The following is a 25,631-nucleotide window of genomic DNA, read 5'->3' as shown; positions in this document are numbered from 1 at the left end:
ACAGAGACATTAGAGCATAAGAAAAGGATGGCTGCTGGATCAGGGCAAAGGCCCCTCTAGCCGGTGGCTAGCCAGTTGCCCCAAAGGAAAGCTTGCAAACAGGACCCAAGTGTGAGAGCACTCTCTCCTCCTGTGGTTTCCAGCAACTGGGATTCAAAAGCACCCTGCCTGACAGTGAAGACATGACCCGCTATGAAACTCTTAAGAGCACGTGAAAAATACGTTTTAAACACTTTTTCTTCCCCTAACAAAAGCCAGCTTTGCATCTCAGTGGCAACCTTTATCAAGAGGCCAACCGAAACAGTCAAACTAAAACATTTTTTTGTCCGGGAGAAGTTTATCCTTTCATATCTTGCTTTTCGTTCAACCTTGTACATTTCAATGTTCTGCACTGTTTCATTAAAAGGTTACATTTTCTATCAGATGTGCTCATTTTCCCAGCTCAAGAGAAAATATGTTAATTAATTTAAAATCCGACAGGGTGCTGCTGAAAACACTCCATGTCAACAGACCTTTGGCTTCACGCTGCTTAAAAGCCGCAGCTTTTGTTTTTGCTCTTCAAACTGGCGCCTTTTCCTTTCCTCTTCGAAAAACTTTTGCTGGTGTTCATATCGTTTCCTGCAATGAGATACAAGCCATGCCATATTATTATTACTATTATTTTTTTTTAAAAGGATTATAGTATTATTTAGGTCCTATGTTTCACCACTAATTTATTTTCCTGCTTTCCACAGCTAAGTATTACATTTCTTAAACCAGAGGCAGGGAAACTTCTTCCATCCGAGGGCCACATTCCCTTCTGTGCAATCTTCTGAGGGCCATGTGCCCTTGGTGGGCAGGGCCTGAAGTAGAAGTGGGTGGAGCAACCCATGTAAATTTTACCTTTGTGTCCTAGGCTAGTTTCTATACTCACTGACATGACCCTTCCTCTTCTCTATCTAGGCAAGCAAGAGACAACACCAGTCAAGTAAGCACACTATTGGGGGGGGCTGCACTTGACCCCAAGCTTGAGGTACCCCACCCTTGCCTTAGGACAAAGTAAAGCTGCCAAAGACCCAATCTTGTTCGAGGCACTCTTAATCTCCAAATTCAGACTTGATCTCCACAGCTGCCTGGCTGAAATGGGTTCTCATGATAATGCTCCCTGATTGCTTGGAAGAAAAGGGGTGTTTGTGTGTGTTTAGAACCCTGTGATTTCTGAAAAGTTGGAATGTAGCCTACTGTGCAAAGGTTAGTCATCTCCTTTGCTCCATAGGGTTGCCCCCAGGGGAATGTTCTTCTTGGGCTATAAAGGCACCCTGCCCCTAGTATAAGGCGCCTAACAACCCTTCTCATCTCCATCCCAACACTTGGGGGGGGAGAACAGCAAAGCATCACTTACTGTTGTTCTTCCACAAACTGCTTCCGCATGTCCTGGGTGTACTGAGGAGCTGCTGGGCGCATTCCTAAGAAGGGAGCCTGCCCCATGTATGACATTCCAGCCGCTGGCATCGGGCCCAGATTCATGCCACCCTGGGAAGCAAATGAAACATATGGCATTCAAGCTAAGAGCAATAAACTTTGGGGGAAGCCAAGCCAGGAATCTGGGATAGGTATGCAGCTCAGTGAGAAAACACCTGCATTGTGTGCAGAAGGTTTCTGGTCCAATCGGCAATGGCCACGGGACCTGCTGCAACAAAACACTGCAATGTGGAGGGTTCCTGCTTTACGGGAGTTCCAACCAGCCACGCACACTTCCAATACAACTCGTTCCATCCCATCCAATTCCCGTTTCAACTTTCTGTCACCACCGAGCATGCTTTGTCCTCGTTGCCCCATAACATGCTTCCGCCAATATTCTGCACTCTCATTGGGGCTTGCTGTGTAAAGAGTTCCCTGTTCCCTCCCCGCAACACCCGAGACACAAATAGGATGCTTGGTGGTGGCAGAGAGCCGGCACCAGCAGTTGACAAGGTGGGGCACTGACCAAGGGCCACAGGGGCTTGAAAGGGCACCTCACCAGCCCAACCTGGCTGCACTGTTGTTCACCAAATGCTCTCTCTCTCTCTCTCTCTCTCTCTCTCTCTCTCTCTTAGCAGCAAGCTCATTTCTGAATAAGAGCTCAGCTCACCCATTGGCTCCCAGTACGTTTCCGAGCACAATTCAAAGTGTTGGTGCTGACCTTTAAAGCCCTAAATGGCCTCAGCCCAGTAGACCTGAAGGAGCGTCTCCACCCCCATCGTTCTGCCCGGACACTGAGGTCCAGCGCCGAGGGCCTTCTGGCGGTTCCCTCGCTGCGAGAAGCCAAGTTACGGGGAACCAGGCAGAGGGCCTTCTCGGTAGTGGCACCCACCCTGTGGAACGCCCTCCCACCAGATGTCAAAGAGAAAAACAACTACCAGACTTTTAGAGGACATCCGAAGGCAGCACTGTTTAAGGAAGCTTTTAATGTTTAATAGATTTTAATATTCTGTTGGAAGCTGCCCAGATGGGCGGGGTATAAATAAAAATATTATTATTATTATTATTATTATTATTATTATTATTATTATTATTATAGCAGTGTCCGAGTAGGACTATAAATCTACAGGCTGGGGCATTGCATTTGAGTAACTTTAAGATGGCAGGTGGCCACAATGGATAGCAGCCAAGCTTAGCTCCCATTCAAAAGCACTCCCACCTGCCACTGCTTCGGCATGCCAGGGGGCAGGCAGTGAGCATGTGCCCCCTTGCCAAATGGCAAGGCCCCCCCCCCAAAGCCTGACACTGGTTGTACTCAGATGATATTTTGAGAAGCCTCACAGGGTGGCTTTGGTGCAAGAGCAAGGATATGAATTAAAATATTTTATTTATGAGAAAGAAGTTTAGGAAGGGCAAGCATGCCAGGCCGCTCCCTTAGGTTCCTCGCGTAAATCAGCAAACTCCACTCCTCCTGATACAGATCAAAGCCCATGAGCTTCCTGTTGACTAAGCACAAGTCTCAAACTCAAACCTGCATGGTCATTGTTCCAGGAGGCATCTGAGAGCCGTAATTCATTCCAATCATCCCCTGCATGTTGGGCTGCATGACTGACACCATCGAGAAGCCTTGCTGTTGCATGGGAATCATACCTACACCAAGACATGAAAGGTTTGGTTAGGATTCCCTGTTAGATCTAAATTTTATTAATCCACAACTACAAGCATAGTTATCTGGGCCAAGGCAGGCCACTGTCTGGCCCAACCATTATTTCAATATTCTTAATCAACTGATTCTTTTGCTTGATTATTTAATGTCTGAACCGCTTAATATATTTAAAAATATATCTAAGCAGTTTACATAAAAACTGGAAAAAACAAAATAAACAAAATATTACAAAAATACAGCTACAGTGGTACCTCTACTTATGAGTAACTCTACTTACGAATGTTTCTACTTACGAACGGAGCTCCGTCCGCCATCTTGGATGTGGTTTAGATAGGGTTGCTTCGACTTACGAATTTTTTCTCCCAATGCATTCCTATGGGATTCGACTTACAATTTTTTCCGACTTACGAATGTGCGTTCGGAATGCATTAAATTAGTAAGTAGAGGTACCACTGTACATATAAAAATCTTACATTAATACAAAGTGATATGAATATTAATTCATTTTCCTTCTGGCACACCCTCCCTCTCAGCCTCTGGGTTCTCACCCAGGGTCCAAACAAACTCTCAGCTCACCCACAAGAGTCTCACAACAAGAAGAGTTCCTGGAAACAGCGGGGAGCACCCTGGTCTCTCACTCTAGACTTGCTTTTTATGGGCAGACCTAGGGTGGATGGTAGTTCCTCAGGTTGCCTACAGCTCTGTCCCATTCAGCTGCGCTCCCACAGATTTGTTGAGTTTCTCAGGGGGTCCAGAGGGTGGGGAAGGGGCCCCCCTCCACTCACAGCTCTTTCTTCCCCCCACTGTCCCCTCCCCCCCCGCTGCTTTACTGTCCCATGGCAGGGGTTGGGGATGGGCTGCAAGATCACCTACTCCAGGCATCCCCAAACTGCGGCCCTCCAGATGTTTTAGCCTACAATTCCCATGATCCCTAGCTAACAGGACCAATGGTCGGGGAAGATGGGAAGACCTACTCCTTCTGGGGATGGCTCCAGATTTAGGGGGGAGGCCCTGGACACAGTGCCTTCCAGCAGGTCCCCTTCTTCTGCCACATGGGGGCTGTGGGTAGCTCCAAGCAATGCCAGGTTGCCGGGGCTATCTGCCATTTTTAATTTCACACATTCCCATTGAGGCAGGGTCGTTCTTGGCACATTGTGGGAAAGTAGAGTGGCAGGCAGACCCAAGCCACCCAGGGCAGGTATCGGAAGTGGGACCTGCCCCAAGTCCACCAGGCAAGGATGCCATCCCGGGATCCCTTCCTCCAGTCCTTCCCCTCTCTGCAAGTTGCAAGTCTTAGTCACGATTATGGGCTACATCATTACAAGCCTTGATCATGGTTAATCTAACTGGGGCTTCCATTAGGAAGAGCTCCGAAGCCAACTAATTAGAATTGACCTTGGTCAATGGCAGCACGGGCATATTCCGTAAGAACAGTTAACACCTCTGGGGAAAGGACCTGAAATGTAACTCTGATTTAAGAGATACATCTGCTGCAGCCCTGCATTATCAGGTGCCCTGGCATCTCCCCAAGGAAGCCTTGGAGCTCCACTTCTATGGAAAAGGAACCCAAATATATATATTTTTACCCCAAGTTTCAACACCCTTATCTTGAGCATCACATCTCACATACTGGGAAGAGTAAGATTTTTATTTAAACAACTCTGAGAGATATATTTAACACTTGCAGTTTTGAACCTCGCTCAGTTCTAGCAAAGAGTCCTCCAGATGGTGTGGATTTCCCATCAGCCCCGGTCGGCTTGGGCCCAACCAATCAGGGATGATGGGAACTGGAGTCCAAGAACATCTTGGAAGGCCGCAGCTTCCCCTTTCCTGAGTGATAATATACTTTGCCTTCCCCTCCCATTAAAGTTTGAACTTTTACGTACCCTGAGGACCAAGACCACCCGCAACAGGAAACATGAAGCTGAAACAGAAAGTGGTGAAAATCGTGAGTCTTCCATTTTGAGTAATAGGGCAAGCTCTAGTGCAAAGCATTGCCTTGGGACCAAGTTGGTAAATGAATTGTGGCTGGCAGCTCTCTCCTGTGTTGGAGCTGTCTGCAAACAGAGCAGTTGAGTGGAATTTCCTCTCTGTCCATCAGGACAAGTCACAATCCAGATTCGAAGCTGGGTTTCGTTCTCATTTCCACAGTCATACGTTCTATGAAAAGCAGTTTATTTTACTGTTTCATTACATAAAATAATAAAAGCATTTTACTCTAATTACGTTTTATGGAATAGAACAGTAAAACACGCATACACACACAGAGTGTAAACAAGCAGTATTCATCCGGGTGTGAAAGAGGCATTGAGGGCAAATTCCAGCCAGGGAAAAGTGCTCTGGGCATGAAGGAGGGCTAGAGATGGGTGTGACCTGGGGAGAGTTCTAAGGGCCACTGAGAGAGGCTGCAGGGCCACATTCAGACCCCAGGCCTGAGGTTCCTGCTGTTCCTGCTTGAAAATAAGGAGAAAAAAGTGGCCATTTAACACAGGCACACACCCTTCTTAATCTCCCTTTCACAAGGGACCATAACAAGCCCATTAAGTTGGGTTGATGCATCTTCCATTTCAAGGATCGTCTCAAGGAGATGTACTTGTGCATTTGGAGAGTCTCGCGGATGGATGTGATCCTGTTCCACTACAGGCAACTCCAGATTTGCAAGAGGTTTGCATTCCGGGTCATCGCATGCAACTGCGAAGCCCGCATAAGCCTGCCCTACCCCCTTTTCCTGCCATTTCTGCGTTCGCAGTGATGCAGGCATGCACGGTCCCACGTGCTTTGAACAAATGCAACACGGTCGTTGCCTATACAGTTCTTTGCAGAGCTGCCTTGCGTGGGGGAGTCAACAGGGCCGGAAGCAAGTCTTGCGATTGTGGTTTGAATTTTGTAATTGTGCAATGAATTTGTTCGTTAGGAGTTTTTACTTCATAGGATCAGCTTGGAGTTCTGCAAGATATCCCAATGTGTGTGTGGGAGGGGGGGGAACCACTGCCTCACAGTAAAGGCTTCCAGGGGACCTGCCCTTGCAAACCCATGGTGCTCTTCAACAGGAAGGCTTCCTGAACTTCAAGCAGCCCCCCCCCCCAGTTTCTCTTTGTGGCCCTTAGGAACCACCCTAAGCTCCTTCTCAGCCATCCCTCCGCACCCCAGGGCCACAGTCCTCACCAGTCCTACTTTGCTTGGCTGGAAGGTGTCCTTGAACTCTGATAATGCTTCTGATAATAGTGCCTGGATGCAAGACAGAACTAGCCTACTATACTAAAGAAAGATTCACATTCATTGCTCTGCTCACGTTTGCATTTGGCCCTGTTCACCCCTGGCATGCGGCCCCCAGAAGGTTGCTCAGAATGGAGCGTGGCCCTCCATCTGAAAGCACTTTACTACCTCTGTGTTAAAGACCCAGGACAGTCTCTCCTGGCCTTAAAAACCAGCGGCTGGACACTGCTAAGAACAAAAGAATAAGGGCATTTGACGAACGCTTGCATTAATCATAAGGAACCTGCCACTGAGGTCAACATGCCCAATTTCAATCTACTACTTGCTCAAACTGGTACTAATTTAAACCTACATGTCACGTTTAAACTCCCCTGCTGGAGTCACACATCTGCATCAGCGCTCCACATGCGTGATCCCCCCCCCAATCCTTCTGTGTCAGGATCCTACCACGAAAGAGGAGGGAGGGGATGAGGGGGCAAAACCATGACTTGATCTGAGGGGCTCGTTGCCATTCCACGCAGCAAGCAAATAAAGGCCGAATCATTAAACATGCATGGCTTTCCAGAGAAGCAGTGACTTATTTATAAGCAGCTACAAAGAAGAAAACACACTCCTGCTAATTAGAGTCAAAGAAAAAAGAAGACCAAAACCAACATTTTCTCCGATGCTAAATCAGGAAGGGCCGTAGCTCAGTGGTGGAACATTTGCTTGGCATGCAGAAGCTTCCAGATTCAATCCCTGGCATCTCAAGGTAGGGCTGGCAGGAATCCCTGCCCCAAACCCTGGAGTACCACTGCCAGTCAGTGTAGACCATGGAATCCCCAAACTGCGGCCCTCCAGATGTTTTGGCCTACAACTCCCATGATCCCTAGCTAACAGGACCAGTGCTCAGAGATGATGGGGATTGTAGTCCAAAACATCTGGAGGGCCAAAGTTTGGGGGTGCCAGGTGTAGACAATACTGAGATACATGGACCAATGGTCTCACTTAACAGAGGGCAGCATCCTACCTTTGCTTATTTAGAAAATATATTTATATACTGCCAGTTTGCCAGGCACATTTTGCACCTGGCTTTCAACCACTTTTGACCATCTAGGGATCATTGGATCTGGACTGTTTTCACACACTAATATCCTAACCTGTAGAATTCTATCGGTTATTTTTTATCTGCACCATCAGAAAGAATTCTCGAATCCACACATTCAACTGGAAGAGATAATTCAGTAGCTCTGGTAAGAAGAATAAATATTAATTTGAGTGGGTATAAACCCAACATTCTCTGAAGGCAACAGAACCTTTTACTGGTTCACCTACGCATAACTGCATGTCCCAGGGCAAGTTGAACTCCCAAAGGAATGTTCATAGGCTCCAAGAATTATGCCTCTTTAAAGTTGGTGGAATTTTAAGCAGCCTAGCCACGCACAGCACAGCAGCCATATTCTCTCTAGGAGAGGGGCTAACCGATATTGGGACTGCAATCCAAAACCTCAATCCATCAAGCTGGTTTAAAAACAAATAATACAGTAAATAAAACTGGGAAGAGAGATGGACTGATAAAGCACTCTCAGCAACTCAACCTTCCACTTGCTTTACATTAATCCTCCTCAAGTGCTGCACCAACCATACCCCGTAACAAGAAATCACGTAGCCTATACCCAACACACTTTTGTTTATCATTTAGATAAAGCCATACACTTATGTAAACAAAAACAGAGAAGTATCTGCCCCAAGAAGCTACGTATCTAATAGGGAAGGTGGACAGGAATGTCATACCTTTGTAACCTGTAGTTTAACCTCTTCTCAAGGAATATTGGTAGCAGAGGGGCTTGGGTTTGACTGAGCACAGGAGATGTAGCTGTGATTCAACTCTTATGATTCTAAAATCACTCGCCCCCTTCCTCAAAGTTAGTTTTTGCCCCATAGGGAAAAAAATACTGGCAGCCATAAGATACCTGTATGTTTTGCTCCATGGAGCAAAAAGCAGTTTTGCAACACAACTTTTAACAAGGAAATGGCTCCTGGGTCAGAAGAAAGGGTTAGATTCTCCCTTACCCAGCCTTGCAGTTATGATTGAAATTGCTCTGCCACTGCTATTAATAACTTTTAAAAACAATGGTAACCCCGATCGTGGCTGAGGATGCGTCTCAACTTGACATGGGAATTTCAGGTCTAACCTATCTCATACGGTCATTGTTTAAGTGGGGTGTGTGGGAAGCATACCCAGCGGGAAGAGATAAACTAATGTATAACAAGGTATAAGTAAGTGACTTATTACTGTGCTATGGGTTCCTAAACATCCATTAAAATTACACAAGAGGGGAAAAGAATTATTAATAGAAGACCTATACCCTGTCCTAAAACAAACCCAAGTTGTGTTCCTCCGCCTTGAAATTAAACATACATTATTTAAAATAAATTAAGGATTGAAATAATAAATTCCTGCAACCCAACCTTGAGCATTTCTCCCCCACTTTAAAAAAGTGGAGGTAATGGAATTCTGTACTTTTTATCCAAAAATGTAAAAAAAAAAAATTAAAAATTGAATCCTCACCCATTCTCTCTCTTTCTATGATTTATATAATTGATGGGGAGAGAGAACCTGTTTTTCTTATCTTTCTATAGTATATAAAAATTTACTAGGGGGAAGAATCTCACATTTTCTCTCTCTAATTCTCTCTCTCTAATTTAATAATAAACAAATAATAAACAAGCTTATATTTGCCAAATCTTTACATTCAGCGAGAAAGGCACAATGAACACATGATGTTCACCTTACTTCTAGAAGAAATAGGGCACTCATAAGCCTAACCATGTCCGCTTAGAAGTATGTCCTACTGAATTCAGTGGGGCTTACCCCCAGGTAAATGAGATTAGTATTTCAATGTGTGTTGCAGCACCTATTGATTAATTAATTAAATTTCCGTACCGTCCTTCATCCTAGATTATGGGAATCCTGACCTAGTATTATTAACCAGAAGCCTCAATATTTTGTTTCTAGTACCTGCTTAGCGGGCCTCTTACCCATGTGGAGCTCAGTCAACTGGTTAGCAACCATTCACTGACTGGATATTAAATCCTGGGCGTTAAATACTTCTAATGCTGTTATGTTAACAATCACCAACTGGATAATTTATTTGTGAGGTACATAAGCCCATACAACACATTCTTAGGTATCCATCAGAACGGCTTTACAGTATTTTAAGACAGCGAAAGATTCCCCCGCCCCAACCGTTATCCATAAATATCTGAGCGAGAGAAAGCAGATTATGTGTCCTGTATGCTATTGTATACTAGGTGTGTTGCCTGTTGTAGGTTTGTGTGTTGCCTATGCCGAGTAAGACTCCACCCAATCAACCCCATTTAAAGCATCTGAAAGAAAATATTTAAGATAACATAGGCAAGTGCTAACATACAGACTGCATTGCATTGCCACTTTGCCTATATGTGCAAATACTAATATTTAGCCTGTGCACTGTATAGATACAAACACATATGAACGCACTCCTTTAGATGGAAGGGCGGGCTCTAAATTGAATTAATCATGATGTACGTGTTAGGTATGAGGTAGGTGCCTATCTTCTTTTCCTTCTATGTATTCGCCTATATATTTAAGTCGAATTGGTGCGGGGTGGGGAAGACAACCCCCCCCCCCCCCAAGGCTTCAAAAGTCGCAGAGGGACCCTTGACTAATCCAAGATGCCCAAGTCACCTGAGAAGAAGCTCGCCTCCCTTCCCGCCTCGGGATCCCCTCCTACCTGGCAGGCCCGGGGCTTCCTCCGGCGCCACCTGCTGCTCCCGGAGGCGGACCAGCGGCGCCCGGTAGAGCAGCGGCGGCGGCCGAGGAAGAGGCGAGGGAACCGCCGCCGCCGGTTCCCTGGCCCGGCCGCAGCGCCATCTTGCTGCCCGGCGACTGAGGCAGGAGCCCGAACCAGGGCCTCCCTCTCGGGCTCCTGTCAGCTGGACCGCAGCCGCCGCCTCTTCCGGGGCAGAGCCTCCTCGCCTCGCCCCCACCAGGCCCGGCCCACCGGCAGCGCCCGCCTTGAGGGGCGGGAAGGAGCGGGGTCTGGCCGCCCTCTTCTCTCTCCACCCCTGTGGGGAAGTGGGGGGGGGGTCTTGTGAGGCGTAGGGAGACGAGTCACCCCTATATAGGCTGGTGCCTAGGTGCCCTCCAGGTGTGGGGAGGCTGCTGTTCATCCATCCACACCGGCTCTTGCCTTAATAAACCTAGTTGGTCTCTAAGGTGCTGCTGGAAGGAATTTTTTTATTTTATAATTTAATAATAATAATAATAATAATAATAATAATAATAATAATAATAATAATAATAATAAATTTATTATGTATTCCCCACCCATCTGGCCGGGTCCCCCCTGCCACTCTGGGCAGCTTCCAACACACAGTAAAATATCAGAGATTTAAAAACTTCCCTAAACAGGGCTGCCTTTAGGTATTTTCTAAATGTCAGGTAGTTGTTTAGCTCTCTGACCTCTGATGGGAGGGTGTTCAAATTTTGTTTCGAATGATTTAATTTATTATCATATTACTAGTCTTTCCATTATTACAGGTGAAACTCAGAAAATTAGAACATCGTCGAAAAGTGCATTTATTTCAGTAATGCAACTTACTACTGTATTTATTTATTTTCCTTTTAATTTTTACAAATGCTTTCTCTTGGAAATTCCACAGTAATAAAACAAATAGTTACAATAATACAAAAATAAACATGTCATTAATTACATCCCATTTATAATTGACCCGCCTAGCGACAATTACAATTACAACGAATAAATGCTTGACATATCTTGCTTTGCATGTCATGCATCTATCTCATATATTGGTTTCACCTTTTAAGTTGTGTTACTGAAATAAATGCAATTTTCGACAATATTCTAATTTTCCGAGTTTCACCTGAATTACCTGTCTTGGGCTTAGGGAGAGTCACCCTATAGGCAGGGGTGGGTGGTTGCTGTAGGTGCCCTCCAGGTGTGGGGCAGGATGGAGGCTGCTATTATTAAACCTAGAGGTCTCTCCATCCCCACCCGTTCTGCCTTGCCAATCATTAGATTACTAGTCTTTTCATTATTATTATTATTATTATTCGTTGTTCCCGCAAGGGGACAATGACAATAAAGATATCTTATCTTATTATTATTATTACCGTACCTGTTTCCATTTGCCTAAGCTTCCCTGAGTCCCCTCTCCCCCGGGGGGAAAGGAGGGGTATAAATAAATATAATTTTTAACCGCCTTCTCTGCACGATCACCTCGACGCACATGGTAAAAATAAGTTTTAACACATGCGCACCAAAAAAAGCCCTGACAACACATTAATGAATAAAACTACAGTCAGTGCCTGTAGGATCTCGATTTATATGCATACGTCAATCAATACGCAGCACTGTATCTTCAGAAAGATGTGTGTGGTTTTTTTCTAGCTGTAGACCTAAAGCTCTTTGTAATCTATATAAAGATTAGAGACCTAACTATAAGGATTTATCGAGATGGGTATATAGTTCTCAGATTCCTATATGTATTAATCTCTATTAAATATACAAATAATTTTGATAGCTCATATACAGATCCAAATGATCAAATATCTATAGAAATATGCAGGTATAGATTTATCAATATATTGCATGGTTTTTTCCTGAGGTGTATCTAACATGGCCTTAAAATAGATCCATTCGGATCAACAGACATGACCAACATATTGTTTTATGTAGACTGTTGTATGACTAAGGTAGATAAAGGTAAAGGTAAAGGGGCCCCTGACCATCAGGTCCAGTCGTGTCCGACTCTGGGGTTGTGGCGCTCATCTCGCTCTATAGGCCGAGGGAGCCGGCGTTTGTCCGCAGACAGCTTCTGGGTCATGTGGCCAGCATGACAAAGCTGCTTCTGCCGAACCAGAGCAGCGCACGGAAACACCGTTTACCTTCCCGCTGGAGCGGTCCCTATTTATCTACTTGCACTTTGATGTGCTTTCGAACTGCTAGGTGGGCAGGAGCTGGGACCAAGCAACAGGAGCTCACCCCGATGCAGGGATTCAAACCGCCGACCTTCTGATCAGCAAGCCCAAGACTCTGTGGTTTAACCCACAGTGCCACCTGGGTAGATAAAACCCCATTATTAAATTCATAAAAGAAATAGATGCTGGATTTTTAATAATAGGTGTGTGTGTGCCTGCAGAGGTGTTTCTCATTTTGCTACCCATCTCTGAGCCTTCGGAAGGATATTTGTAAAAAATATATTTCTAGAACGGAGAAGGAAAGCATTCTTAGCAGTGTAGGGCAGGGGAGAGAAAGATTTGGCCTTCTCTATAGAGACATCTCTCTCTTGTTATGGTATATCTTTCCCTTTGAACAGTTTAACCCCCAAAATTGCAACAAAAAATGAAGAAATATTTAGGAACATAGACACAAGGCATAGCGAAACCATTTGGAGGCAGTTTATTGGCAAGACTTACAGATTTTATGGCCAAAATGATGCAACAGTTGTAGAGGGCGATGGACCTGTGTAAAGCATGTAAATTTGTGCAAGAAGAACACACTCTTGGGTATTTCCATCCATAGCTATTGTACTGCGGATTTAAAATTCACTTTCCCGTGTGTTATAAATTTGCGGCTTCAAGCCTGCAACAACTGTGTCTTACGCCTTATAGCAGCTACAGAACCTACCACTGTATAGCAGGAATGGAGAACGGTGGTCCTCCCGATGTAGTTGGAGTACATGGGAGTTGGAAACCCAACAACATCTGGAAGTATCCACAGGCTCCCTATCCCTGCTTTATTTGCTAGACTGGGGTCCAAGAGAAAGTAACCTGAATGCGTAAGTGGCAGCCCCCCCCCCTTCGGCCCTCCTGCCTTCCTTTACTGACATGGGAAGTCCCCCTCAGCACTCAGGGATGCAAGAATGTTTATCATCAGTGAAGGAAGATGAGCCATTTGTGCCATTGCGCTGTCCTCCTTGAAGCCTGGCAAAAAAAATGTCAGAGCACAGGATGGCCCGACCCCCACACAACAAGGGGAGGAAAGGGCTTGCTTAGAAAATCTGCCAGAAAACATAACAAAGAGAGGCAAAATGCACCCCAATATAAAAGAAGCTCTTTGTTCCATCAGTGGCCCGTGTGGCTTCCCAGATTCCTACAAATAACATAGCATCCTTGCTTATTTTGAGCAATCCTTCAAAGCGCTGCATCAGTTTTCTGGAACAGTCTGTGCCTGAGAATTCTCGGTTTTGGCTTCCTTGGAATCTTTCTTCACTCCTTTCTGAGCAATTCTCCTAAAAGGGAAAAAGTACCTTCATGTAACCAACTTTAATAACAATAATCAGGCTCTTATAGCAGTCTACTAACTGTCAACAAAGCAGATTGTGTAGAGTAGGACCTACAGTTGGGTTTTGCCAGGTAGAACGGGCAATGCTAGGCTATGGTTGTGTTCAGTCTAAGGTAATTTCTTATGTTCAATATTTCACTTCTGGCAGAGTTTAATACAGAGCAGGTGCTTATGTAACTTGAGTATAAATATGAGCTACAGAGAACTGAAGCACTGTGCCTAGCTGCTAATAAACAAAAAAGCTGGCATGAGAAAGCTTATTTTTAAGGGGGGAAAACCCCTTTAAATAGGCTAAGTAGAAAGGTGTGAATGTTAAAAGCAGTCAGACTTGAGGATTTATGTGAAAAGCACTAACTTGAATGAAGGGTTCACATGCCAGGAAAAGACACTTTCTGGGCTCCATTTGGTTCCCATGTTGCCCAAATGTTCAGAGGGCAGAACTGTGTGGATGAGATTTGGCAGAACTAGCACATGCTCTCCAGGCTTTCTGACAAGGGGACATTTGCAGTCCTACCTGGAGATGCCAGTGATTGAACCTGGCACCTTCGGCATGCAAATCAGATGCTCTACCACTGAGCTACATAGGAATGTATGAAGCTGCCTTCCAGAATTGTCTACTCAGGCTGGCAGTGGTCCTCCGGAGTCTCAGGATGGAATGTCTTTCTCTGTCTCCTGCAACCTGATCCTGTTAACTGGAGATGGTGCTGAAATGGCTCATTCCCAAGGTGGTTCTACCTTCTCTCCCACTGAAGCTCAGATCTGAAGACACCTCCTCCTCTCTCTGTGTTTTCTTCCCAATTCTACATTCCACTGCATGTTACTGAAACTGCAGCAGCAACAACAACAACTGCTCTTGGTCATTGACATGCAGCTTGCAAGAATCAGCTTTGCAAAGTCTCTTTCTCCCTGCCTTGACATGGTAGAGGGGGAAATAACAGCAGGAGACTGTGTGGGAGCCAGATTTTGGAAGTGCTGTTTTTAAGCCTGAACTCCTTTTGAACACCAGAAGGCCGTGCTCTCTCCAGCTTAGGAGGAGAATCAAATTTCAGGGTAAAAAACTCACACCACCATCTTCAATCCAGTCAATTTAAGATCACATTGAGTGAAGGGCAGCTGGGCAGTACATTAGAGAGACATGGGTTAAGATGTTTGAGAGACTCTTGGCTGTGCATTAACCTTGAAATTAAGCCATAATCAACAGCAGTTTGGGTATATGTGAGCATCCCCACAGTCAGAACGGGGCCCAGATGCCTCCCCACCTCCAAGAAACCTGAAGGGCTCTCCTCTCAAGGTCAAACACAGATCCCCTCTCTATGAGCAGCTGGATGGTTGCCATTCATTGAGATGCCCGGCAGGTTGGTGGCTTCAATCCAGTTGCGCACAGATGTTAAGGAGAAAATATCCTGGGGTGAACTAGGAGGACAAAACAGCCCATCCATGCTCTGCTCATTCATCAAAAGATCCACAGGGACAAATCACTGTTGAAATTCTGTCCCTTGATTGCAAACTCTTCAACATAGAAATGTTGTATAACTTTGACAGGCATGTAGCAGTGGCTGATAGCAGTGGTAGTTCTAAACATTTGGAGGGCACCAGGTTGGGGAGCGGTGGTGTGGGAAATACTGAAGTAGATGGGACCCACTAGGTATTAAGGCCCCATGAACACAATACATTTAAAGCATTAGGATAACACTTTTAAAAGTCATGGCTTCCCCCAAAGAACCCTGGGAACTGTAGTTTGTTAAGGATACTAGAACTTCCTTCATATACCCAATAAATAAGCTACAATTCTCAGAATGGTTTAACCACTAATCTCCGTTCCCAGGGAACTCTGGGCATTGTAGCTCTGAGGGGAACAGATGCACGAAAGTTCTGCTTCTACTTCGTTTACCTGGAAATAGAACTGGGAATAACATTTCTCACACTTTTTTTCCTCTGTCCTGCAGAAATGGTTAAGTGAAATTACACCTCCCTCAAAAAGCTTTTAACAAGTAAAATTCAGCTTACTTTTTTCTCTTGGCTTTCCGGCGTAAGAACTGGGGAGATGTAAGAATGTGTTCCCTTTCCAAAGGCTTCTTAATCAACTTCTTCTTTTGCTTGCTGAAAATGACATTGGGGCAAGGGGAGAGGGGGGAAAAGGTGAAGGCTTTCAGGAGGGCAGAAAACCCCACAACCAGCTGAAGGTGGTTCACTTAGAGCACATGCAGGGAGCTTAAGGTCCTTGCCACCTTTCTGTATTGCCCCTGCCTCTCCCGCTGCCAACTTCTCAACCACTACCAAATGCTTCTACCTTCCCTCATGCCACTCTGCCCATCACACTCATGCTCCCCTCCGCCCACCAAACCGCTCAACCTCCTACTGCATTTCCTCCTGATATGTGTGTGAGAGAGAGAGAACAAGTGAGAGAATAAGCATGTCACCTCAGGCCAAAGGCTTCACTATGCATGCAGTTCACAGCCAAGAGCATCAGCGGCAGCGCCATGTCCCTGGACCAGCCGCCCAAGATCACTAGGACCAGAGCAGCCACAACTGACCAGAGCCCAACAGGTGTGGTTTTTCAAGCCAAAAATATAGATGAGGGGGCAGGGTGTGGCGTGGGAGAGAGAGGGGAAGCAGAACTACTCCTGGCGCTCTTCCACCACTGTTCCCATAGTTGGCTCGATCAAAAAGCTCACTTACCTTTGAAGCTTGCGAAAATGTTTTATGTAGTCTGGCACAGGGCAGCCAGCTCGCTCAATGACACTGGCGATACTGTAAGGAAAGAAAGTAAGGGATGGCAGGGGTGCGGGGAGAAAGGAGAGAGTCAATAATTCTCTGCCAACTTCAGAAAGTTTGTTTCAGTCAGAGGAGCAAGAGCAACACACACGCCGCCACCGTAGAAAAACTTGATCTGGCAAAAGTTGGTATTTGCAATAGGTTACTGGGCCCCCAAATATTCCCAGTGTCAGCCCCCCACTATGTAAACACATCAGCCTCATAGGAAGAAACTATAAGGGAAGGGTCATGGCTCAGTGGCTTTCATACAGAGGGTCCCAGGTTCAATCCTGGCATCTCCAAGAAGGGCTGGGAAAGACCTCTTGTCTGAAACCAGAGCCCCTGCCAGTCAGTGTAGACACTACTAAGCTAGGCAGAGCAATGATTTGAATCAGTAAGAGGCAGTTCCTACGTCCCTCTTGGCTCCAAAACCGAGGCGCAGGCAAAGGGCACTTGACCATCCCCACAGTTCAAAGAGGCTTTGGCAGAGGGGGGGGGGCTGCCATTTATTATGAGTTTTGCTGCAAACTTATCCTCATTCCAAGTCAACAGTAGGAGGGGAGAGCTGCTAAAGAGCTCCACCCAAAGCCCCTGTTACTGCTCACAATGGGGGAAGAGCCCTTCACCAGGGAAGGAGCAGGCAGAACCAGTCAATGCCGCAGGCTCTTCAGCCCTTACTATTAAAAAACCAAAAGAAAACGAGTCGCCAACCAGGGACCAAAATTGCAAGGGAAACAAGCAAGCAGCAAAATGTCACAGCAGCAGCAGCAGTGAGCAAGGGAGGTACCTTCGCAATAACGGCTTGTCGTCTTCAGTGAAGAAGGTGATTGCTTTTCCAGTGTGCCCTGCTCTCCCTGTGCGGCCTGTGGAGGAGGAGGAAAGGAACATATAAGCAAATCTACCTTTTGAGCACAAACATTATAAAGGGGCCTCAACTCCCAGCAGCCCCATATATATGAGAGAGCTGAAGTTCACAGCTAAAACCACATTCTGTGGAAGTGTGGTGTTCGCACAGTTCTGGAAATCCACTGAAGGAGGTGCATGATTCAATACTTTTTTAACTGCGAGACACCAAAGACTGATTGTCCGGACCCCACCTGTGCAAGGTATGGCTTGTGCTATCGTTCTCCCCATAAGATGAGCCCCGTGGGATCAGGCCAAAGGCCCATCTGCTCCAGCACCCTGATCTCACAGTGGCCAACCAGATGCCCACAAGCAGGACCTGCACAGAACAGCACTCTGGTATCAAGAGGCATACGTTCCGTGGAAGGAGAGCACAGCCACCGATAGCTTCATCCCCCCATGAATCTGTCTTTTTGATGCCATCCGACTTGGTGGCTGTCACAACCTCCAGTGGGAGTGGACAGAAGATTGAAATAACCAAGAGCCGTGCGTGATGAAAATGCGCAGCCCACACTCACCGATCCGGTGGATGTATTCCACAGCGCTACTCGGGAAGTCAAAATTAATAACCATGTTCACTCCTTTGAAGTCGATGCCTCTTGCCAACAGAGCAGTGCAGATAAGGACCCAAATCTTCCCCGCTCTGAAACTGTGAACGACACTATCTCTCTAGGGGAAACAGAAACATGTACCGGTGGTTTTTCCCTCCTCCAGCTTCACAAAAGCCACAATTACACTGCGGCTTCTATAACTCCAAGCTGGCAACACAGAATTGCTCAAGCCTGCATCGATTCCTGGGTGTGAGTTCCTCGCCTGACACCTGCTTCTAAACATGGCAAGGAAAGCAGAGGAACAACTTAGCTGCCGAGACTTGCCTTCCGCATTCAGCAGCGTTTCTCCTACCTGCTGTTGGGTCCTGTCTGCGTGAATAACATCCACGTTGATGCCTTCATAAATGAGCTCGTGGAAAAGCTCTTTTGCCCGTTCAATGGACTGGACAAATACCAAGACAGGTGGTGTGAAGCCCTGCAAAGAGAAAGAGGGAAGGAGGGGGGGGGGGAAGAAAGCTTCGTGACTGATCACGTGCAAAAAGGGCCTGGTAGCATAATTGAGATAGTCAGCCATGATCAGCCTTCCCCACCCTGGTGGCTGCCAGCTGTTTTGGGCAACGGCTCCAATTGGCCTCTGCCAGCACAAGCTTCACAAAGATACGCAGCAAAAATGGTCTAAGTATTTCTGTGCCAGGGAGTCTGCAATCAAAGCACAGAATGTGAACAAGTGATTCATCCCCGGGGATCTTAGGCATATGAGCAGTGCACAGGTGGGCTGCTTCATTCTCTTTCTCCCTGGGCTTCCCCAGTCAGCACACATGTGCTGGTGAGGGATGATGGGATTTGTAGTCTGAAACATCTGGAGGGCCAAAATTGGGGGGAAGTCTGGTCACAAAAGTCAGGAGACCCAGGCCCAGGGTAGCAGGCACCAAACAACTCGTGCCATAAAGCCCTATCTATGTTTAATTGGAAGCCCCACTTGTTCCAAAGGATTGCATTGGGTGTTAGTCAAACTGGGAAGTGCAGTTTGTTAAGAGCGTTGAGAGCTGTTGGGAGAACACTATTCCCTTCAGACAGCTGCAATCCCCCGTTTTCTGGGAAGGAGGACTGGCCGCCAAACCACTCTGGGAACAAACCTTTTTCACAAGGCCCCTCATCGCTAGCAGTTTCCCCGTCTCCGATCCAACAAACAAGAGCTCCTGATCCACTGTCTCAGCCGCAGCATTCCTGAAATCAAAGAACAGGTAGGCAATGTCAAGGCTTGAAGATGGACTGGGATTAGTGTTATTTCAAAAGCAATTGTCAGAGTGAGAAAACTACCAACAGAATGGGTGTTAACCAGAGGTGGGGGGATCTTTTTCAAGCTGAGGGCCATATGGTGGGCAGGGCCAGAAAACAACTTTTTCCTCCGGAAGGCTAGTTTTCACACACACTCGCAAACCCTTCTCTGTCCTCTATCCAGGCAAGCGAAAGGTACTATCAGTTCAATGATGCATTCCCAGCCAGGCAAAATCACTGAAGGATGGTGCAAAACAGGGCCGGTAAGGGGTGTGGCCTAAGGAGAGCTCTGGGGGCCAGACAGAGACCTGGAGGGCCACATTTGGTGCTCAGGCCCCAGGTTCCCCACCAGCCCACTGCAACCTTTTTGCATATGAGAAGGCTTTGAGAACACAGAACACTTTATACTAGCTTGCAGCCAAGAGATTGATGGGGTTCACTGAACAGAGTTCTTTCCTTTCCTTTCCTTAAAGCTGTCACAAGATAAGGGAGACCTCAGCACAGGTGACTATTTAGAGCAGTTCTGCTCTATCCACACAGCCCCAAGAAAAAAAGCACTCTTCACTCTTCCTCCTCTCTCGCCCACCCAGCCCAGTGTAAAGAACAGCACTGGACTTTTTGCATCCTGGGGGTGGGTTGCAGTATCAGCTGAGAGACAGCTTTAAGTACGCCTTCCACAGTTAATGAACAGTACTCCTTGCCACACTTTCCGGCCAACCCTAAAACTTGGCAAGACAACACCAAAGAGTCAGAGGTTCCTAAAGTTTCCGCTACGTGCTGAAGAGGCAAGCAGACTCTTAAGGTTAAAACCGCTTGCCTCTTCAGCAGCACAAGGGACGGTAAAAGTATGGAATGACAGTGAATGGAACCAAATGGAATGAATCAGGTCCCAGAGGGGGAAGACAGCAGGCAAAAGGACCTTTCAGGTGTCCTCCTCCTTCATGACAGCCTTAAGGCAAAAATACTCAATGCTCCGCAAAGCTCAAGGAAGTGTGACAGAAATCAACCAGCTTCTCCAGCTAGAAACAGGAGACCAATCAGAGAGAGAGAAAGGGACAACGCTCAATCTTCCACACTTGCCTTGCTCCAATAGAGACAGACACTATGTTGTCTAAGTTGAGTTTGCACCACTGCTCTACGTCATGGGCGAACGTTGCACTGAACATGGCTCTCTTGACAATGTGGGACGTGCACGCCAGGAAGATGGTGGCGAGCTGGTCTCGGAAGCCCGTCTTCCCATCTTCAAATAACTTGTCCGACTCGTCCACCACCAGCCACTCAACCCTAGGGCAAAGCAGAATGGGGTCATTTGCAGTTTAGAGGAGAGAAATATGTACAAGTCTTACACAGCCAGTAGGATCAGACACAGGGCACACCCTTTTCCAGATGGCCTTGCTAAGGATGAATCCTTGCAGTGGTTTCACCCCTGGCTAGTATTAAAGTGAGGTATATAAACTTTAGTATTTATCTATTACATTTACAGCCCACTTTTTCGCCAAAGAGCTCAGGATGGTGCCAGAGACTGGACTAAGAAATTTTAGTACATGTGTCAAATGTGCTGGTAGACTGAAGGAACTTATTTTAAATGAGAGCTTTGTTTTTTTACCTGGTCAAATCTATTGCTGGAGGGTCTTGTTTCAGAAGATAGACAAGTCTGTTTGGAGTAGTCACCAGAATATCTGCGCCGGGGGGGGGGCGGGGGGGAGAGACATACACACAATTAGCCAGGCAGGGCAATGGAATAGGGAGTGAATTGGAATCTGTGAACTCCAGTTTATGTCCAAGTTACCAAATTTCTGAGATGACTTTGGCCCAAACTTTTTTGCAGCCTCAGCAGCTTTATTGATCATGTGTATTCTGAAGCCGATACCTTCCGACAGCTTAAGCAGCTCTCGATGCGTCTAAAACATAAAGGAATAATCATTTGGTTTTAAAAAATGAACATGAATGCCATTTTTTTAAAAAAAGAACCCAAGTATCTAAACATTCAGAGTTATGTTCAAGGGCGGAATAATAATAACAACAACAACAACAACAACAACAACAAGCAGCAATGACAGACTGAAGGGCCCATATTTCAGCACAGATCCATAGTTCAATCCAGCTTCTCCAACTCAAAAAACAAGATCAAGTAACAGATGATGGGAAAGACTTCTGCCAGAGACCCAGAATGGGTTGATGGCAATCAGAGTAGATAATGCTGGGCTAGATGGACAAATATACTGGAAGTCAGAACTACCACTGGTATCAGATGCAACTTTACACATTTATGCTTGAGCTTGCTTTTTCCTCCTCCCTGCTATTCCTTTTTTCCTTGGGGGACAAGTCTTTTAAAATCGTGAGCCCGAGTTTTTGAAAGTTGCTCCGAGAGCCCTTTCTTTGTCTAAACAGTGGCATACAAATGCTGTAAATAAATGTGTAATGTAAATAAGTAAAAGGTACTCCCCAACCCCAAGCAAAGTGGGTAGTCAGGGGATAGAAATATAGATACTGTATATGACCATTTAAAGCAACTCACTGTTCTCACCTATTAGTCAACACCTTACTTACTACCCACTATTCCTTTGGGAAGCTTATGTGATGGGGTGTACCACATGGGTGAAGCACTTCCCTGCTTAGCTTTCACAACCTGACAGCAAGCATTAAATGCACCTTCAAATCCAATTTAGGGCATTAATAAAATAAGTCATACCTGATTGGCAAGCTCCCGTGTAGGGGATATTACCAGTGCTCTGAAACCTTTATTCATAGGTTGTTTCAGGTGTGCTAAAACAGGAACGCCGAAAGCCAACGTTTTCCCTGAACCAGTGGGGGCACAGGCCAGAAGTTCGCGACCCTGGTGAGGTGGAGGAGAAAAGGGAAGGAGCCAAGGCTGGGTTAGGCAGCTGGTACAGCGCTGAAAGCCACAATGGGTGAAAAATGCACCACAGAAATGTTATGTATTCCCTGTCATTGATAGTATATAATATGCACAAAAAGGACTTTGGGTAATAATTCAATCTGAGTTCATAACACGCCTGCAAAATAGGCGCCGTCCCCCCCCCATCTTGCTGGTGGAGAAGTTAAACAAGGACTACATCACCGTTTCACCTCAAAGTGAAAGATTAAACCAAGGACGCACATGAAGCATGACAGGAATAGCCTGCATCTGAATCGGTGTGGGAGTCTGGAACCCTGCAGCTTCAATGTTCTGCATGATCTTTTGGTGGACGCTGTATTCCTTTGCAAGTTGCTCAAACGTAGCAATGGGTTCCGGAAGATCTGTTCCCTGAATGTAGATCTTGTGCTTATTTCTGAAGTGGTTTACCTAGAAAATTCCAAGATGTACACGCTGCATTAAAGTGGAAGTCATTATTTTTTAAATCTAAAAAGAAACCCCACATCTAGTACATATTGCTTTGGTTGCCAGTCCTAAGATTGCACTAAAGCACACAATTTTTGACATGTAAACTTTAAGCTCTTTACAAAAAAAAAGACCTAAACATGTCCCGCAATTATAAAATACCAGTAACTAATACAACTCTTGAAAATACAAGCTCATTACTGCAGCAATCTTAGGGTCCCCGGGGATGCAGGCTTGAAGTTCACTTGCACAAAACTTTTTTGAGCACACTTTTTGAAATGTGACACCCCACCTGCTAGAAATCAATCCCTGCTATCATATGTTCTGAGATGAAATGATAGCCAGGATCCCCTGATCTTGCTCTTAACTCGTGCTAACCTTCAAATTCAACCCTCAATCATTTAAGATGGAGATTAAAGTACATGCCATTTTTTTCAGCAGACTTTATTTTTAATTAATTGGTTTCATTCACATCCCACCTATCCCCTCCAAGGAACTCAAGGTGGTGCACCCTGTTTTCCTCCCTGTTTCATTCTCACAACAACCCTATGAGGTAGGTTAGGCTGAAAGAAAGAAGGCAACTGGACCAAGGTCACCCCAGAGCGTTTCATGGCTATCACTTGCTACTACTTCCAAATTGCTTGCAGGTAGCACACTAAAGAGAACCAACGCACCTTTTCTTGTCTAGCTTGTTCCAATTTTGCTGCCAGGGGCTCCTTCTCCCCCTTGCTCTTTGGAGCGCTGAGCTTTGCTTCCAAAGTGGACATCCACAATATCCCCTCATTTTCAGTACCAAGATTTATGGGGGCTGCCTCTGAAAGTTTCAAGAACATCCATGTACAGTATATAAACCAGAACGAAAAGATGAAAACTAAATTGCTGTGTAATCACCACTTCAGACATGGATGGGAAACTTTTTCTGGCCCAGTGGGCCCAATCTTTTACACCCACCCCTACAGGCCAACTTTGACAGGTAGTGTAATGATGATGTTGCCATTTGCCATTGTCATTTATAAGCCGCATTTTACCTAAATAAATCTGTGTTCAAAGTGGTTCACAGAAAAATCAAAATGTAAATAATAATAATTAGGTGAATGAAAGGTGGGCGGTCCCTCCCACCTGTCAAAGTTGACCTGTGGGAGGGGGGGGCAGTTTGGCAAAGCAGCACCAATAAAGATTGAACCCTGCCCACTCCTGGCCTATCAGCTGATTGACAGGCAGGTTTGTTTTCGGGGAAGTGCCCTTGCATGCCAAACTTTTTATATTATATTGGAAGCTACCCAAAGTGGCTGGGGCAACGCAGTCAGATGAGTGGGGTACAGTACAAATAATAAAATTATTAGAAGTAGTAGTATTACTGCTAGTGCAACACAAGTCAGCAGCTACACCGACGCCTCCAAGCTACTTATTACAATAAAGGCACAACTCAGTACAGGTAAGCCCAGTGTACATCACAGGTAGAAGTAAAACAGGAGATCAGGATCCAAGAAAATAGAATATACAATCAGCTTCTGAACCCAGCAAGAAAACATCATAAGCCAGCAGAAGACCAGCGTTGTTCATTATACCTATATTCTGTTCTTGTGCTGTTTTTTAAGAAAATGTCCCTAAAATTGTTTGGAGTATATATGTGGAAGGCAATCCAGAGATTAATCATACTAAAGTGTTACTCTGATCCCACAACTGTGTACAGATGAGTTCATATCACTTGACAAGTGCCCATGCTTCCTGGATGCCTCATTGATTTAACAAGAACAAAAAAAGAATGCCTTCTTTTTAAAAAGAACTGCCCACTCATTTACCTTGAGGCCTTTTCTTTTTGCCCCTCCCTTCCATGCTTTGCCCATCTCCTTTTCTCTTCTCTGCAGCCCTCGCCTTGCCCACCAATCTGGGTTCATTTCCTTTATTTTCAGGTTGTGATTCCAATGCTTCAACTTGGGGTTCACAATTTCCTCCTCCGCCATCATCGGAAGGATTGGGTGGTTTTTTGCTTTGGTTAGCAAAGAAGTCAAGCTCTCCCAGAATCTCCGATGATCCGGCTTCTTTATCCTTAGTTCTGATCACCTGAAATCAAACAGATCCACAACATCCCTGTGGTTTTAACAGAGTTCTTGTTTCCCGAGAGAGAACCAGGTACCAAGAACCCTGCCTGGTCACAAAGCCAGCCAGGGCTCAAAAAACTTCCATTTGCCATGCAGAGGACTTTTGAATGGAGAACACAACATTTCACCCCTGCCGTAACATAAATGGTGCTTCATCCCTGATCCATTACACCACTGCTTTGCAAGAATAAAATGTGCAGTGTGATAAAAAAAACTACTTCCAAAGCCGTAGCTATGTGTGTCTCTTGGAATAAAAACAATCAAAGTGCCTGGTGGCATCTTAAAGACTACTGTGGAGTAAGGCAGGATGGGGCAACCTCAAGCCCATAGACCAAAAATGGCCCTTTGTGCCTCTCTAGCTGACCTTCAGAAGACTCCCCAGGCCATACCCTCCATGAGCTCTACTTTACTGCCTCCTTGAGTGTTTTTGGCTGGCTTTACTTCCATTTATCCCACCTATTTTCACCTATTTTTTTCTTCTGGCCATGCCCGCTACTGTCATGTGGCCCCCAGAAGGTTGACAAGAAGGAAAATGTGGCCCTCTGGTGGGAAGCAAGTTCCCCATTCCTGGCAAAAACCCTCAGCCCACTTTTGTCAGGGGCATGAAAATTAAACTGTCCGTAAAATGAGAATAAGACTGAGACTAAACTAATAATAAAGGAACCAAAGGCTCCTGGGCATGAACAGAGTGCATTTCCCGTGGAACTAGGCCCAACCACGAAAGTGAAGCCACGGATGGGGCTTCCAGGAAGGGGAAGCATTGCTGTCTTTTTGCCGCCCCCGCCCCCTTACCTTGAATCGCTCCGCGTCTCCCCTGAAGCGCTTCACGTCGAACTTGGCGCCGGCTCCGAGCTTTCGGAAGAGCTCGTGCGAATCCATGCTTCCCGACAGGCACCGCGCGGTCCGGAAGGAAGTGCCCGTGTTGCTCGGCAACGGGGGACTCGGAGACCCGGAGGAGGGGCGAAGCCGGAAGAAGAAACGGAAGTAAGGCGGAGCGGTTCCGGTCGTAGAACCAGAGAGAGAGGGTAAGGAAGGTAGAGAGTCGCT

The 25,631-nt window shown here is 46.0% G+C and overlaps 2 protein-coding genes across 7 annotated transcripts in view; both read right to left on the bottom strand.

Annotated features, from left to right (window-relative positions):
- SYNRG (synergin gamma) overlaps window positions 1-10,308 on the bottom strand; it is a 60,554-nt gene extending 50,246 nt beyond the window's left edge. For 4 of the 6 annotated variants that reach the window (XM_060268334.2, XM_060268335.2, XM_060268336.2 and 1 more), the window contains exons 1-5: window positions 10,078-10,300; window positions 4,993-5,030; window positions 2,972-3,090; window positions 1,382-1,512; window positions 513-618 (exon numbers count right to left, since the gene is read on the bottom strand). In XM_060268334.2, coding sequence (XP_060124317.2) covers window positions 513-618; window positions 1,382-1,512; window positions 2,972-3,090; window positions 4,993-5,030; window positions 10,078-10,217 — 534 coding nt within the window. In that variant the 5' untranslated portion in view covers window positions 10,218-10,300. Of the gene's footprint in view, window positions 1-512; window positions 619-1,381; window positions 1,513-2,971; window positions 3,091-4,992; window positions 5,031-10,077 lie in introns of all 6 variants that reach the window. The other 2 variants (XM_035140248.3, XM_060268333.2) reach the window with 1 other exon arrangement.
- A 2,437-nt stretch (window positions 10,309-12,745) lies between these two features.
- DDX52 (DExD-box helicase 52) lies at window positions 12,746-25,533 on the bottom strand. The gene is made up of 15 exons (XM_035139926.3): window positions 25,377-25,533; window positions 24,285-24,546; window positions 23,157-23,296; window positions 22,261-22,446; window positions 21,832-21,975; window positions 20,929-21,040; window positions 20,746-20,818; window positions 20,220-20,423; window positions 18,998-19,088; window positions 18,214-18,336; window positions 17,829-17,979; window positions 17,195-17,270; window positions 16,333-16,404; window positions 15,661-15,753; window positions 12,746-13,600 (listed from the first exon to the last, which is right to left on the bottom strand). The coding sequence occupies exons 1-15, from the start codon at window positions 25,461-25,463 to the stop codon at window positions 13,516-13,518; spliced, it is 1,899 nt and encodes a 632-aa protein (XP_034995817.3). The 5' UTR covers window positions 25,464-25,533; the 3' UTR covers window positions 12,746-13,515.
- Between the last annotated feature and the right edge of the window lie 98 nt (window positions 25,534-25,631).

Source organism: Zootoca vivipara, chromosome 14, assembly GCF_965207765.1.
Source record: "Zootoca vivipara chromosome 14, rZooViv2.hap1.1, whole genome shotgun sequence".
NCBI classification, from domain to species: domain Eukaryota; kingdom Metazoa; phylum Chordata; class Lepidosauria; order Squamata; family Lacertidae; genus Zootoca; species Zootoca vivipara.
Note: the sequence above shows the minus strand (reverse complement) of the source record. Positions and strands in the feature narration are given on the sequence as shown.